Source organism: Pangasianodon hypophthalmus, chromosome 29 (assembly GCF_027358585.1).
Source record: "Pangasianodon hypophthalmus isolate fPanHyp1 chromosome 29, fPanHyp1.pri, whole genome shotgun sequence".
Taxonomy (NCBI): domain Eukaryota; kingdom Metazoa; phylum Chordata; class Actinopteri; order Siluriformes; family Pangasiidae; genus Pangasianodon; species Pangasianodon hypophthalmus.
This window is the reverse complement of record NC_069738.1, coordinates 12,267,172-12,281,343: the sequence shown is the minus strand read 5'-3', so window position 1 is coordinate 12,281,343 and position 14,172 is coordinate 12,267,172. Positions and strand designations below refer to the sequence as shown.

The 14,172-nt window shown below is 38.6% G+C and overlaps 1 protein-coding gene across 2 annotated transcripts; it reads left to right on the top strand.

Annotated features, from left to right (window-relative positions):
* The first annotated feature begins 1,066 nt into the window (after positions 1–1,066).
* Positions 1,067–14,162, top strand: si:ch73-347e22.4 (uncharacterized). Of its 2 annotated transcripts, none has more exons than XM_026942200.3 (5): positions 1,067–1,823; positions 6,700–6,961; positions 7,043–7,312; positions 8,239–8,541; positions 8,682–14,162. In XM_026942200.3, the coding sequence occupies exons 2-5, from the start codon at positions 6,746–6,748 to the stop codon at positions 13,380–13,382; spliced, it is 5,490 nt and encodes a 1,829-aa protein (XP_026798001.3). In that variant the 5' UTR covers positions 1,067–1,823; positions 6,700–6,745; the 3' UTR covers positions 13,383–14,162. The 2 variants fall into 2 exon arrangements, with proteins under 2 accessions (XP_026798001.3, XP_026798000.3); XM_026942199.3 differs by having other exon boundaries at positions 1,067–2,073.
* The last annotated feature ends 10 nt before the right edge of the window (positions 14,163–14,172 follow it).

The following is a 14,172-nucleotide window of genomic DNA, read 5'->3' as shown; positions in this document are numbered from 1 at the left end:
CAGATACCAGCAGTGACTGTATCTGAATGTATTTACACCACAGTGCTGCTGAATTCTCAAATCTGATTGGTCAGAAGGTATGGATTAATTTTCTACAACAGCAGCTATCACAATAGTGCTGGCTGTAGGTTTATATGAATGCACTCCTTCTAATATGTTACGGGAAAAGAGACTTAAATGTATGGTTGATGCTCCACAAAATCTAAGCCTAATAATAACTACATTTTAAAAAACTAACATAATTATTGATATGGTGAAGCTTTCTGTAAGAAGACGTTTATTTAACATTTACGGAAGGAGTGTTGGGTATCAGCACGTTTAATGGTCAGTAAGTTTTCCAGTGATAATAGGAAAAAACTTATATAAGAGGAACAAACCACTTCAGGCCATACTGTTATTGGAAAATAATAAACCTCAGGGTGGTAATATAAGTCATAACAGATAACTTATTCACAACATGTAACTATAAATGGTTAAAAAAAATTCACATAGTGTCATTCACTATAAAATTTAAAAAATTTTATCATTAGCAAACTGATCTGTTGGAAGAGGAATAAAACACAGTGGAACATGCTTTTATAGGAAAACCATCAACTTCGGCGTATTTTATTTCTGAATTACTTGAACATTGTGTTTTGTGTGGTACAGGGTTGTTTCTGAAAATTCTCATGATATATGTAGTCCTCATTTTATTTATTCAATAGAAAAAAATCCTTTTACGTACAAAAGTACACTTGTATACACATGCCCGTACTACTCATGGTATTACTGCTCCATTCGACTTACCTTGGAAGTGTGAAGTAGAAGTCTGGAATAACGTCATTTTCTACTTCTGTGTATGCGAGCTACAAAGTGGGGTAAAAACTTGGACGACTCCATATTCGTCTTTTGTTAGCAACAAGCTAGCCAGCTAACTGTGATGAGTGATGTATATTTTCCTCCTTAAAACAACGAACCATACAGTCAGTGTCAGTGTTTGATTGATCTATGAATATACTTGTATATACAGTATAACTCATTTAAAGGTAAGAAGTGCTAGTTTGTTTAATTATGATGCTGTGTGCAGCCATGGTGATTTGACTTCACTCCCTGAACTCGGAGGAATTCATAATTGAGAAGACTACCCTAAGTTCCTGAGTCAGAATTTCGAATTGAGGGGGTGTTTTCTTTGGCTTTTCCTGGTTGGAGGTCAGGAATTCCAAATTACAACCTCTACTCAAATGCAGCATATGCTACACTATATGGCCAAAAGTTTGTTGACGCCTGACCATCACACCCATATGTGGGTCTTCTCCATGAAGACATGGTGTGTGAAGGTTGGAGTGGAAGAACTCGAGTGTCCTGCACAGAGCCCTGACCTCAACCCCACTGAACACCTTTGGGATGAACTGGAACACCGACTGAACCCCAGACCTCCTCACCAACATCAGTACCTGACCTCACTAATGCTCTTGTAGCTGAATGAACACAAATCCCCACAGCCACGCTCCAACATCTAGTGGAAAGCTTCCCAGAAGAGTGGAGCTTATTATAACCGAAAATGAGGACTAAATCTGGAATGGGATGTTCAACAAACACATATGATTGTGATGGTCAGGTGTCCACAAACTTTTGGCTATATGGTCTACATTCGACTAAAGGTCGTAACTCGATAACTCGTAACTCGTAATTTTCGATGAAAACGCTCCTCAACTCAAGCAAGTGACGTCAAAGCAACATGGCTGCTCATAGCATGATCAGTAAACAAAGTAGCACCTTTTACTTTTACCTTTACCTTTTGACTTAGGTCGAAAATGACGTCATTCTCACATCCCCTTTCTGAGGTAAGCCAAAAGCTACTCGAAACAGTTACTCGAAAAGAAAATCGGTGATATCGTCCACCCTAACCTGAGGTTTCATAGTGTTTTGAGTACGCGGTTTCTTCGAAAGTCACTCACTTCCGGTTTTGGCGGAAGTTGTGCTTGGGAAACACGCCGCCACAGAGACTTGTGTCAGTATGAAAAATAAATCTGTTCGAGTTTAACGTGACGTTTTTGACGATTGTGATGGCTCGTGACTCGAGAAAAAGCTGAGGTGAGTCCATCTGAGAGGAGTTTGTGCAGCTCGCGAGCTGAATGTCTAACTAACTAACTAACTAACCAACCTGCGTTTTCAGAGTTCAGCTGCAGCAGCATGCGTTCAGAGGTCCTGTCGGTTTAGTGTAACGTGTGCATTGTGTATTAATGCGTGCAGTTTGGTCACAGGAAGTTGAGAAGTAACCTTTTGCAGTCGATAAAATGTTACTGCCGTGTAAAACACTTTAATTTAAGTGAAGTGACGTTTGGCCAAGTATGTTGACCCATACTCAGAAATTGTGCTCTGCATTTAACCCATCCAAGTGCACACACACAGTAGTGAACTTTTTTCTTGCGGTACCCAGGGAGCAGTTGGGGGTTCGGTGCCTTGCTAAAGGGTCGCACCTCAGTCGTGGTATTGAGGGTGGAAGAGAGCGCTGGTCATTCACTCCCCCCACCTACAATCCCTGCCAGAGCTGAGACTCCAATCCACGAGCTTCGGGTTACGAGGCCGACTCTCTAACCATTAAACCCACTAGGGAAAAGTAGTTACCAGAGGTGGGACCCAGTCATTGGTTTACAAGTCACAAGTAAGTCTCAAGTCTTGGCTTTCAAGTCTCAAGTTAAGTCTGATAACTCCCAAGTCAACTCACAAGTCAAGACTGGCAAGTCACAAGTCTCAAGATACAAGTCAAGACATAAATCAAGACTGGCAAGTCTCAAGACACAAGTCAACTCACAAGTCAACTCACAAGTCAAGACTGGCAAGTCACAAGTCTCAAGTCAACTCACAAGTCAAGACTGGCAAGTCACAAGTCTCAAGTCAACTCACAAGTCAAGACTGGCAAGTCACAAGTCTCAAGTCAAAAGCTAAGTCCCAAGTCAAGTCTAAGTGAAGACAGGCAGCTCACAAGTTACATAATTAAGGGATTACTTATGTGCAACTTCAGAAGCTGAACAAAATTTGAATTATTGTAAGGCTGTCACTATCAGTTATTTTGATAATTGATTAGTTGACTATTTCCTTCTATTAATAATCTAGTAGTGAATATTATATGGCACCTTAAGACCTACTTGTACAAGCAATGAACATTTGTTTTTGCTAGTTAAACGTAAAGATCAGTGCTATATAAATACACCTCATTTTATCCTAAAATTTTGAATTTTTTATGAAAAACAAATTCTCTGCAATTGTTGTATTTTTAATAATGTATATACAAAATATTTTTTATATATAATGCATGGCTTTCCTGAAAAAAAAAAATCCTACAGTATCTGTAGCATTACTGTTTCTTACTGTACTGTAAGGGAGACAAGGAAGAGAATTCTTAAAATTCTTAATCTCAGTATAAGATAAGTTAATAAATCTTTACTAAATAATTTGACCGATGTGTCATGCTGAGTTAAGTTTATTTTTTTTAATAATAACATATACTTGTTATTGTCTGAGGTGGGTAGAGTATCAAAAATAGTTACTTAAGTAAATGTACCATTACTAAGAAAAAAAATACTCAAGTAAAAAAGTTCTCAAAAAAAGGTTTTTCAACAAGTTCTGCAGTTTGTTGTACTGCCAAATTAGCTGGCTGCGCATTATCGCCATCTTCTGGAGCATCATTTGCCAAATAATTGACTGTGTAATTTTCATCAAGAGTTCTTCTAAATAATTGAGTAGTCGATTATAATCGAGTATTTGTGAAACCCCTTAATTGTTTCTTTTGCCTTTAATATTCTCGAACCACAGGCTCTACATGTTGCAGCCATTTTGTTGTTGCAAACAACATAATATTTGTAGGTGAAGGCTACTAGTTTTGGGAGCATGGCTACCACAAAATTGCCTCGATGAATGGAGGTCTCATTTAAATTTGTTGCTGTCTGACTGGTTGAACATGTACCTTAGAACTGAAGATTGATGCCGATTTGCTGAAAATTAACTGTATGTTGGGGAAAAAATGAGTTGATTCACTGCACACTTTTAAATGTATAATTTTTAATCTTTGGTTTTGAGAATATATCAAGTCTTGGGCTTGAGCCCAAGTGAAGTCACACGTCACTGATGTCAAAGTCAGCTTTGATTATGTCAAGTCGAAAGTCAGTGAATTTGTGGCACGAGTCCAAATCATGTCTGAATCATGCAAAATAGGGCTGGACTACAACAGGACTGTACAGTAACAACCAGTGTTGTGGAAGTCACTGTACAGTCCTGTTGTAGTCCAACCCTATTTTGCATGATTCAATTAAATTCTTAAGAATAGAGATTTAAATCATTGTTTGGGTTCACCAGTATTAGCCATATGCTGTCTGTATAAGTTAGTCTATTTTTCATAGAGACCCAAAAAATAAAAAATAAAAAAAAGGAACTGCATTAAGGTATTCATTGTTCTGTGTGATAAAATGAGCTGTTGAATTCCTGATTGGTCAGAATGTGTGTTTGATTAATTTTCTATAACAGTAGTTCAGACAGTATTTCCAGCTGTACTTCTAGTCTCTAAATTTGATAACGTGTTAATGAGCTCTATATGAATTATTTCTGTTCGATTAACGAAGAAATGACATATAATGTAGGTCAACTCTTTTATTCATCTTTGCTCATAAAAATTTATCTGGACTTTAAATTTGTACATTTGGGCTGAATTCATCGGAATTATGATGTAATTATGTTGCAAATCGAAATTTACAAAGATGTTAAAACATGTTTTCACAACAGAAAAGCTACATATCAAGTAAAATCAACTTTTATCATGTAGAAAATAATGCAGTTGGAAATCTGAATCAAAGGGAAGTCAGGTGTGTTTATGTTAGAGAACTTCATGACTTGGAATTCCGAGATGAATGTCAGTACCATTGCACTTTTCCATGGACAAGGTGCTCAGAGTACAATGGATTGCAGCATAAGACTGACAATGAATAACTTATTTTACAGTAGCATATAATTGTGTATAGTGAAACTTTCTGTAATGAGAAAGGAAGGAGTTCAGGAGGTTTTCCACCACATGAGAGTCTTCAGGATAGAGGACGGTACATAACAAACCGTGTTTTTTTTTTTTTTTTTTTGTCTTAATTTTCGGCAGCTACCAATATATATTTCTATATTTTGTCAATAAAAGCATGTAAACTATGTTGGTTAAATGAATTGAAATATTTACATCAAGTAGTATAATAAATAAAAAAAATGCTGCATATTAAATCTCGTGCTCTGTTAATAGTAAAATACAGCAACACATTATTGGATGTTTTTTATTAGTATGACACCTTCTTCGCCCCCCTAGAGCAATGTTTCACATAAAAGTTAAAGCAATGGCAAGAGTACATCATATTTATCATTTGAAGTGCTGTGAATTGAATAGGGAATGAAATGTGACTGGGCTTTTATAAGTAGCCCTCACCTTGAATGCTGTCGTTAGACCTTACAGAATAATTGACAGTCTGATATGTAGTAAGTTCTGCTTGGTCCTTAACTTGGAAGATAATCAGTTTTTCAGTTCCTTTGATATGTTGGATTTATTTGGCATGTCGCAAGGGAAAGAATGATCTGAGATGCATTCACTATGAGATAGTATAAATTACAGAAAGCATTTGTATTCAAATTGTAGTAGTTAATACATCAGGTGAAAAACTTCCTGTTTACGACTGTAATACAAGGCTGCTTAAACCTCACAAGCCACTACTTTTGGGTAGAATATTGCTGCGTTCAACTCATAATTTTGCAAAAACACACAAAAAAAAAAAAAATCCTTTAATGTGCATTAAAACCAAACAGCAAACAAACCAAAAGTAACAATTTCACCTTGATTCAGAAACATGCAATTCCCTGTCCCACCACTTTGTCATTATTTAATTTTGTCTAATTCTCTGTGTAATTTAATTTACTGTATTTGTAACAGCAAACGATCAATAGATTATTAGAGATCAATTATAACAAAACATTATTTGAGTATAAAAATTTTAATTGTTACCTTCCTAATGCACATGAACATTATAATTCCACATCTATATATAATTTTTATGTGTTAATAAATAAATCTTCCAAGATTCTCTGGATGCTGCACAATTTGGTGAATTCTGATATCAGTCTAGAAGAATAAAGGGAAATCTGCCAGTAGTCTCAGTAAGCTGATAGACACTTTTATTACAGTTATTATGTTATTACTTTTATTATGTTATTACAGTTTGTGTAAGGCATATTATAACATGATCAGGGTCTGTTACTTTGTGCTTGGCCCACATATACTTAATTAAATAGACTCTCACTTTCACTCTTTATTTTCTTTCTTTTTTTCAGTTTCCACCCACTAACTAATTCCCCCCCATCACGTAACAATAACCACCTGGGAGGGCTTTATCTGAGACACTGCTGCTCATGTAGCATCAAAGAGCAATATAAAGCACTTAAAGGAAAGTGCTATTTACCCTCTTTCGCATACATGAGACACCCATGATTGCTTCTACTGATTGACAGGAGAGAGAGGAGAGATCCTTCCCTTCTTGTGAACCAGTCTTGCTCCCTAGATTCCTGGCAATGGATGGCTGTGCCATTGTCAGGATTTGAACTCACAATCTCCCGATGATAGCCACTAGACAGCTAATCTATTTTATATCATCTTGTAGTTTGATTAATGCTTTTATTCTGGTTTTTTTTGCCATGCAGATGGAAAAAAGTGTTAAGCCATACCTACCAGAGTGCTAAAAAAAAAATGGATGGCAAATTCCCATCGTGGACTGACAATGGCGAGCATAGCCATGGAGTAGCAGATGCAACACCATGGGGATGTCAAGCATTGGATAATACTAATGATATTTCCTCTCAGTGTGGAAAAGTCATCACTGAGGGGAATTATGGGGAAAGATGGGATGGAGACTTCCCTAAAGCTTGTCCACAATCGCTACAGTGCAAGGTGTCCATGAAAGAAGTATGTTAATTTTATGAATACTGAATATGACAAGCTTTGTGTGTTGTTTCCTTCCCTTAAAACCTCAAATACTGTTTTTAGGGACCAGTTGCAAGGATGCAAGGAATCCTGCCTGAAGTTGCATCATCATCATCATCAACGTACACACATAATGCCTCAATAGCTTTTTCTGCAGATTGCCAGGAAATTCCATCTGGAATAACACCCGAAATAAAGTATTCCAATTGTCCAGTCTACCAGCATCCCAGCACAGAAAACCTGAGAGCCGTTCCAGAGGATTATATAGAAAGAATAGAATCAATGACAAGCAGCACTTCTGTGAATGACCAGTTAGCTGCTGCGCAACAAAAGGTGAATATTATATATACACTCATCAGCCAGTCTATTAGGAACACCTGTATGGCTGCTCATTTATGCAGTTATCATATCAGCTAGTCGTGTGGCAGCAGTGTAATGTGTCAAATCAAGCGCACACAGGTTAAGAGCTTCAGTTAATGTTCACATCAGAATGTGTCAAACATCAGAATGGGGAAAAATGTGATCTCAGTGACTTTAACAGTGGCATGGTTCTTGGTGCCAGACGGGGTGCTTTGAGTATTTCAGAAACCTCTGATCTACTGGGATTTTCACACACAACAGTCTCTAGAGTTTACACAGAATGGTGTGAAAAACAAAAAACAAACATCCAGCGAGCGACAGTGCTGCAGATAGAAATGCTTTCTTCATGATAGAGGCCAGAGGAGAATAGCCAGACTCAAGATGAAAGGAAAGCTGTAATAACTGAAATAACCACTTGCTACAAATGTGTTGAGCATAAAAGCACAGCAGACTACAGATGACCACATATAGAGTCAACTTCTGTCAGCCAATAACTGGAATTTAAGGCTACAGTGGGCACAAGCTCACTGAAACTGGACTGGAATTGGAAAATTTCCAAGTGAAGACAGGTGCCCACTGTAGCCTCAGATTCCCGTTCATGGCTGCCAGGAGTGAAACCTGGTGTTGTCTATTGCTGTTGTAACCCACCCAACTCAGAGTTTGAAGTGTTTTGTGTTCTGAGATGCTTTTCTGCTCACCACAGTGGTAACGAGTGGTTATTTGAGTTGCGGTAGCTTTCTTGTTACTTGATGTGAGCACTAACAGATGATTGGCTGATTGGACAATTGCATGCGTGCATGCGCAGATGTACAGGTGTTCCTGTTAAAGTGGCTAGAAAATGTTTACCTAAATAAAAGGCAGCTGGCTTTGTTTACAGTCCAATTTGTTTTTCATATCAGGTCTTGAAAAGATTCAACCCTTCCATCTGGACGGCTGTGATCAAAGAGGCTTTAGAGATGCGTAATGGGATGGAATTGGAGCGGAATCTGTTAGCAGACATGTCTGGAACCCCACTGATTTATGATCCTCCAACCGAGTCAAGAGCAGTGGAATTTGTAAAGAACCATTTTGATCCTGTAGATAATGAGTCAAATGTCCAGGAAAGCAGAGAAGTGACTAAAGCACAAGAGCCAACTGATGTTATTTTATCAGATGACACTAAGAGGTCTCCCTTTAAGCCAAATCAAGATTTCCAACAGAGGGTGGGTTATGATTTGTTAAAAAAAAAAAAAGAAGAAGAAGAAGAAGAAGCTGTGAAAAGAAAGTTACATTTATACCTGTAGCTAAATGTATTCCTTTAATCAAAATCATAACTATTTGCTTTCCTTTTTTTCTTTTGCAGACAGTTACTGAATACATGGATCCCCCAAATGATGAGTCGTCACCGAATGGCAAGGTACTCGGTGAGACCAGTTGCAGGATACTTAAGCGGTGCTCATCAGTGGGATTTTATGATGCCACTGAGGTTTGCTCTCTAGCGCAGAGTAAAACTACAGAGGAGAAAGAGGTTTCATATTTTACCAAAAGACCCTGTTTGTCAGATGAGTTAGGTCCAGGCAGATCTAACATGCACGAGCAGTCCACAAATTTAAAAGAACACATGTCCTGTGGGAATGAAGAGGGTGTATCAGTGTTGAGACAAGCTCTTCAACATAGTTCTCACAGAATATCCAAAGAATGTGCACAGTCTTGTAAAAATGTCAGCAATTGGAAATGTATGGATAGCCAAACTAAGAGCTGTACAGACAATAATGCAACTCTCCACAGACATTTAAGCATACCTAGTCATCATTTGAAGTTTGACACTATTTCTGCTGAGCCAAGTCTTGTATATTCATCTACCTCTGACCGTAAACAAGATAACCTTGTACATAACCTTCAAAAAGGGAATCCTCCAACTCCAACACTCAGCTCTATGGAGCATTTTCAAAAGCCAATGGAAGTTTCAAGGACTTGGATAGAGGGTGAAGAGTCTAATCTACCATCTAAAAAAGAGGAATCCACCAATAACAAATCAAATGCTAAGTGCACACCAAGAGAACCAGACGTACTAACCATTGCTGCTCACAGTTCTTGGAAAGTGTTGAGAAAAAAAGAAGATGGAAGGGCACATATGTTGGATGACACACCTACCTGTAGTCAAAGTCATTCTTCATGTGAGCTCTTATCATCAGATACAAACAATACCTCACTGTTGATTAACACTGGCAAGGAGACAGATAATGGCCAAGTAATTACTCAGAATATTATGAATGTTGGAGAGGTCAGTGATGATACTACTGCTCGTTATAATTCTCAGGGGCAATCACAGTCTTTGACTGTTAGCTCAAACCCTGAGACAGGAGTGAACAGTGTTTTCAGCTTAGAGAACACAAGTAAAGAGAGAAAGTCTGAAGTAAACATTGGGAGTCCACAAACACCCACTGATTTCCTCGAGAAAGAAACAGCCCAAGTAGAACCCTACAAAGACCATTCCACTCACTTCGCAGCACATGAATGTAAAATCGATCCCGATTCTAAGTCTTCCTGTGTTAACCTCAGTAGCGTCAGTACTCCTGTTACAATGAAAAAAAGGGTAGGGCGCTCCTTTAAAAAGAGAAAGCTACTGAAAATGGCCAAAGTGTTTTCAACAATTCAGGAACCTTCCAAAAACGTAACTGCTCATTCTGGGAAATTTTCTAGAGATTTGAAAAAGTTAAAAACAAAGGCAGAAAAAATGCACTCCCCACCCACATACAGAAGAAAATCACGCTGTACTGCCATCACTATACATAAAGAAAAAAAACTTTTACGAAACAGTCATGTAGAAATAAAAGAGGATAGACATCCAGGTTTAGTTACTGACTGTGGACAGAATCGGTGTGTGAAGTCAAGTAAATTGTCCAGATATCACATTGGCCAGGTATTCAAGGTGTCTTCAGGTCCACAACCAAATAATTTTCAGAAGGGGTCAAGCACAACCAACAGATTACTGGATTGTTTTGAAGACCCATTAGAGACTGAAATACACAATGTGAACCATGACAGCATGTATCAAATCAATGTAAAGGATTTCCATTCAAATACTAGTAATACACTACTGAAAACGCCTTCTGAGTCACAAAACAAAGATGCAAACTTGACAGAAAGCAGAAAACAAACGTGGAATAAAAGGAACAAAGAGAAAGCTCACAGCACTGAGCTAAATGGTGATGCAGCTTTTGAGTTGTCTCTGCAGTCCACTATTAATAGTACAGGATTCCATTCCTGCATTACCAATGCATTTTACAAAAAGGTAAAGGACGAAAGGTCAAGAAATCTCTTAATGGGTGTAAGTGTGAGGACATCTGATCAACATCTGGGGGAATTATCTGAACAGGATGTTGGTGATGATAATGCTCTATGTGAATCAAATGCAATTTCACTTAAACATTCTCCAATTCAGAAAGTAGACAGATTTACACAGTATTGTGATGAGGACTACATGATCACACTAAATAAGGACGCATGTACAGTAGCTGATGCTGTTAAGAGTACAAAAGTAGCAAAGAAATATATCAATTGTAAGTACTGTCGTCGATCCTTCCGCCATATCTCTGCATATACCGTTCATCAGCGTATTCATACAGGTGAAAAACCTTACAGGTGCGATCACTGTGGCAAGAACTTTGCTCAGCTGTCCAAACTCAAATCCCATAGAAATGTCCATGTCCAGTCTTTGCCATGCCCATGCTGCAGAAAAAAATTCTCAGAAAAAAGGGATTTGATAGCTCATTTTATGACCCACATGAAGGACACCAAGCAAAATAATGAGCCAGGTCAACAAGACAGCAAACCCGATGCCCCATTTAAGGATGCTACACGTAGAAAGAGTGTAATTAGCAACATTTATAACAACAAATTTCCTAAGGGATATATGCGGGAATTTCGTAAACATGACCAGGTTAAGTTTATGTCCTGTAAGACCTGTGGAAAAGAATTTTGGACATCTTCACAGCTAGCAGTCCATGAGAAGACCCACTGGCCAGTTAAACCTTATGCTTGCTCCATTTGCGCCAAAAGTTTTAATCAGGTCAAGGCTCTGAAAAAGCATTCTCAAAAACACACAGGGGAGATGCCTTTCTCCTGTTTTCATTGTGGTTGTGCATTCTGTGATCTTCCTGCACTGCGGGTGCATCAAATATCCAAACAATGCAATCATAAGCGTAGCTTAATTGGAGAGAATTGTGATATCGAGGGCTTTCTAGTCACTCATGGAGTTGATGGTCAAGTAAATACACCAATGTTCTTCAAGTGCCAAATATGCAAACAACTCTATCAGAAGTGGTGTCAATATACTCTACACCTTCAAACCCACACAAAGTATCCGCCCTATCTTTGCTTTGCTTGTGGGCAGAGCTATGGAAAGGATTCTGAAGTCAGTGTTCATTGTAGGGTATGTTGTCAGACAAGTGGGGAGGAGGTGGCTTGTGGTTCCTCACTTTCTGAAATCCTGCATAGTAACTCCAGAAAATGCACTTACTTGAAGGATAGGTCAACAGCTGACATGGATTCTGTAGAGGCTTCCAAAAGCAGTTCTCTGTCAAGTGCTAGCCAGTTTCAGAATTCCCCAACTTGGAGTAATCTGCAGACAGAACAACTTATGCCTGAGTCCTCTAAGTTTGTAAAGGCTTCACATTTGCCTGAAACTGTGCATCTTTCTAATGACGATCAGTTACCCCCATCACCCACAGCTTCTGTGATGACACGTGCTTCCTTGAACGAGCCTCTGGAATCTGTTGAAATATCACCAAGTCTCTGGAGATTTAAGTGCCCACGCTGTGGTCAGAGGTACAAGCGATACAGGACTTTGTGCCTTCACATGCAGATACATGCCCCTGCTTTTAGGTATGTTTGTGGACGTTGTGGTCACTCCTTTGAAAGGTGGAACAAACTCTGGTTGCACCAGCGGATTCATCATCGGAAAGGCCATTGCTATACTTGTTCACAGTGCAACCTCCAATTTTACTTCTTTAGCTCATATAAAATGCACCTGCTGAACCATGCTGAGGAAAGACCCTACGCTTGTCCCCTTTGCCCTCAAACCTTTTCCCATGAAGAAGGCTTGCATGTTCATCAGTGCAATTTTCACCAACCAGAAAGAAAATTACAGTGCAGTGTTTGTGCCAGGAGCTTTAGTAATTTGACAAACTTGGTTAAGCACAGTCTCCTTCACAATGGTGCCATTTCTCACCAGTGCCTTCCATGCAATCTCTCCTTTGCAAATAACAAAAGCCTACAGGAACATTTAAATACTCATAATAATTCTGCCAGCCTCCTCCCGTCCATCCCATCTGAGCCCTTAACATTTCTACACAAATGCAATAGATGTAAGAGCAGCTTCTCAACCGGGGATCTACTCTATGCTCATCAGATATGCCATACTGGAGATTTAAAGAGTCAAGTGCATTCTACCCAAAGCAGTGAATCTACCTCAGTTGGCCTCGGAAGCACACGGTCTTCTACTAGCAGATCTCTGCTATCAACCCTTGACCTTGATGCCATTCCAAAGGAGAGCCTTTTTAAATACCCCCACCCAGATAAGCTCTACGTGCAACCTCGTCTTTCAAGAATGTCAAAAAGTATCCCAATCATTAATCTAGATTTGGGTGATGAGGAACTCCCACGGGAAGCCAGCACTGACCATGTTTGTCCAAACAGTAGAACTGGACCTTCTGGACCAAAAATTCTTGAGGGTTCTCAAGAATATTCTGTAACTGATATGACGCACCAACCTCAGGCTTTGGAAAGCCAAGAATCTGTTCAGTCTCAGAATACTGAAGCAATTCCATCGCTTTACACGGACACAGTAACTGATAACCACCAGGACAAAGCTGGTCACGATGCTGAAATGAGTGTAATCTTGGAGGGACCAACCACCACTGTGAAAGCTGCTGAAAATGAAATACAGGACGAGATATTTGAATGTGCAGACTGCTCTGAAAAGTTAGGCAGTCTTATAGGATTATACGAACATTATTTTCTACATGCATTAGGGAATACAGGCCATTACAGATTTCTCTGAAAGAGGATAACTCTTTCAAGTCATACATCAACTTTAATGAAGAATTGGAACAAGCAGCCTGGACAGTCTTGCAAAAAAAGGTTTCATTTTTTTTTTTTAAATAGTTGCAGTATTATGAAAAATGGAAAGAATGTGAATGTTAACAGTATGTTACACAGGTGCTCCACACACCAAGAAAGTCATGTAATATCATTGCAAAAGGCTATTTTATTTTTTACTCATCAGACACAGAACAGTTACAAATACAGGAAAAGTGTTTCCCCTTGCTGCTTCTGTGCCTTATTTTCATAAGGTCAGTTTTAACACCCTGAATTTGTGCCTTCTCATAATGTGGTAACCTTTATTGTTGGCATTTATGGCAATGCAAGTCATGAAGTGATCAGATTGTTTACAAACTGGTGTACATCTTGTCATCCTGTCATGCCAGAACTGTTATGCTCTACAGTGATATGTAGACCTGCACTGGAAATCTTATTAGAAAAAAAAAATGCTACCTTGTATTTGATAGCTTTTTTTTTTTTTGAATGCATTATGTGGTTGAATACTGTATCAGTAAAAAAAAAAAAAAAAAAAAAAAGACCATGTCTGTTTAAAGATAAATGAATGGAAGCTAACTGGTTCATTTATGGTGCATACATTTCATCATTTCATGAGCATTTTGTTGAAAAACTTTTAAAGTAGAGCCTTTTACACTGAGCCTTTAAAAAATCTTTAATAAAACTACTTAAACTAAGCACTGTGTGGCTGTGTTAAATCAACAGGAAAGAAAAACAGCAATAGCAGTGTGCAC

Excerpts from the sequence above, each read along its gene's own strand:
- si:ch73-347e22.4 (XM_026942200.3), top strand. The coding sequence starts at position 6,746 with ATGGATGGCAAATTCCCATCGTGGACTGACAATGGCGAGCATAGCCAT. Across the intron at positions 7,313-8,238 it reads TAGCTGCTGCGCAACAAAAG|GTCTTGAAAAGATTCAACCC; the intron begins GTGAATATTATA and ends TTTTCATATCAG. Across the intron at positions 8,542-8,681 it reads ATCAAGATTTCCAACAGAGG|ACAGTTACTGAATACATGGA; the intron begins GTGGGTTATGAT and ends TTTCTTTTGCAG.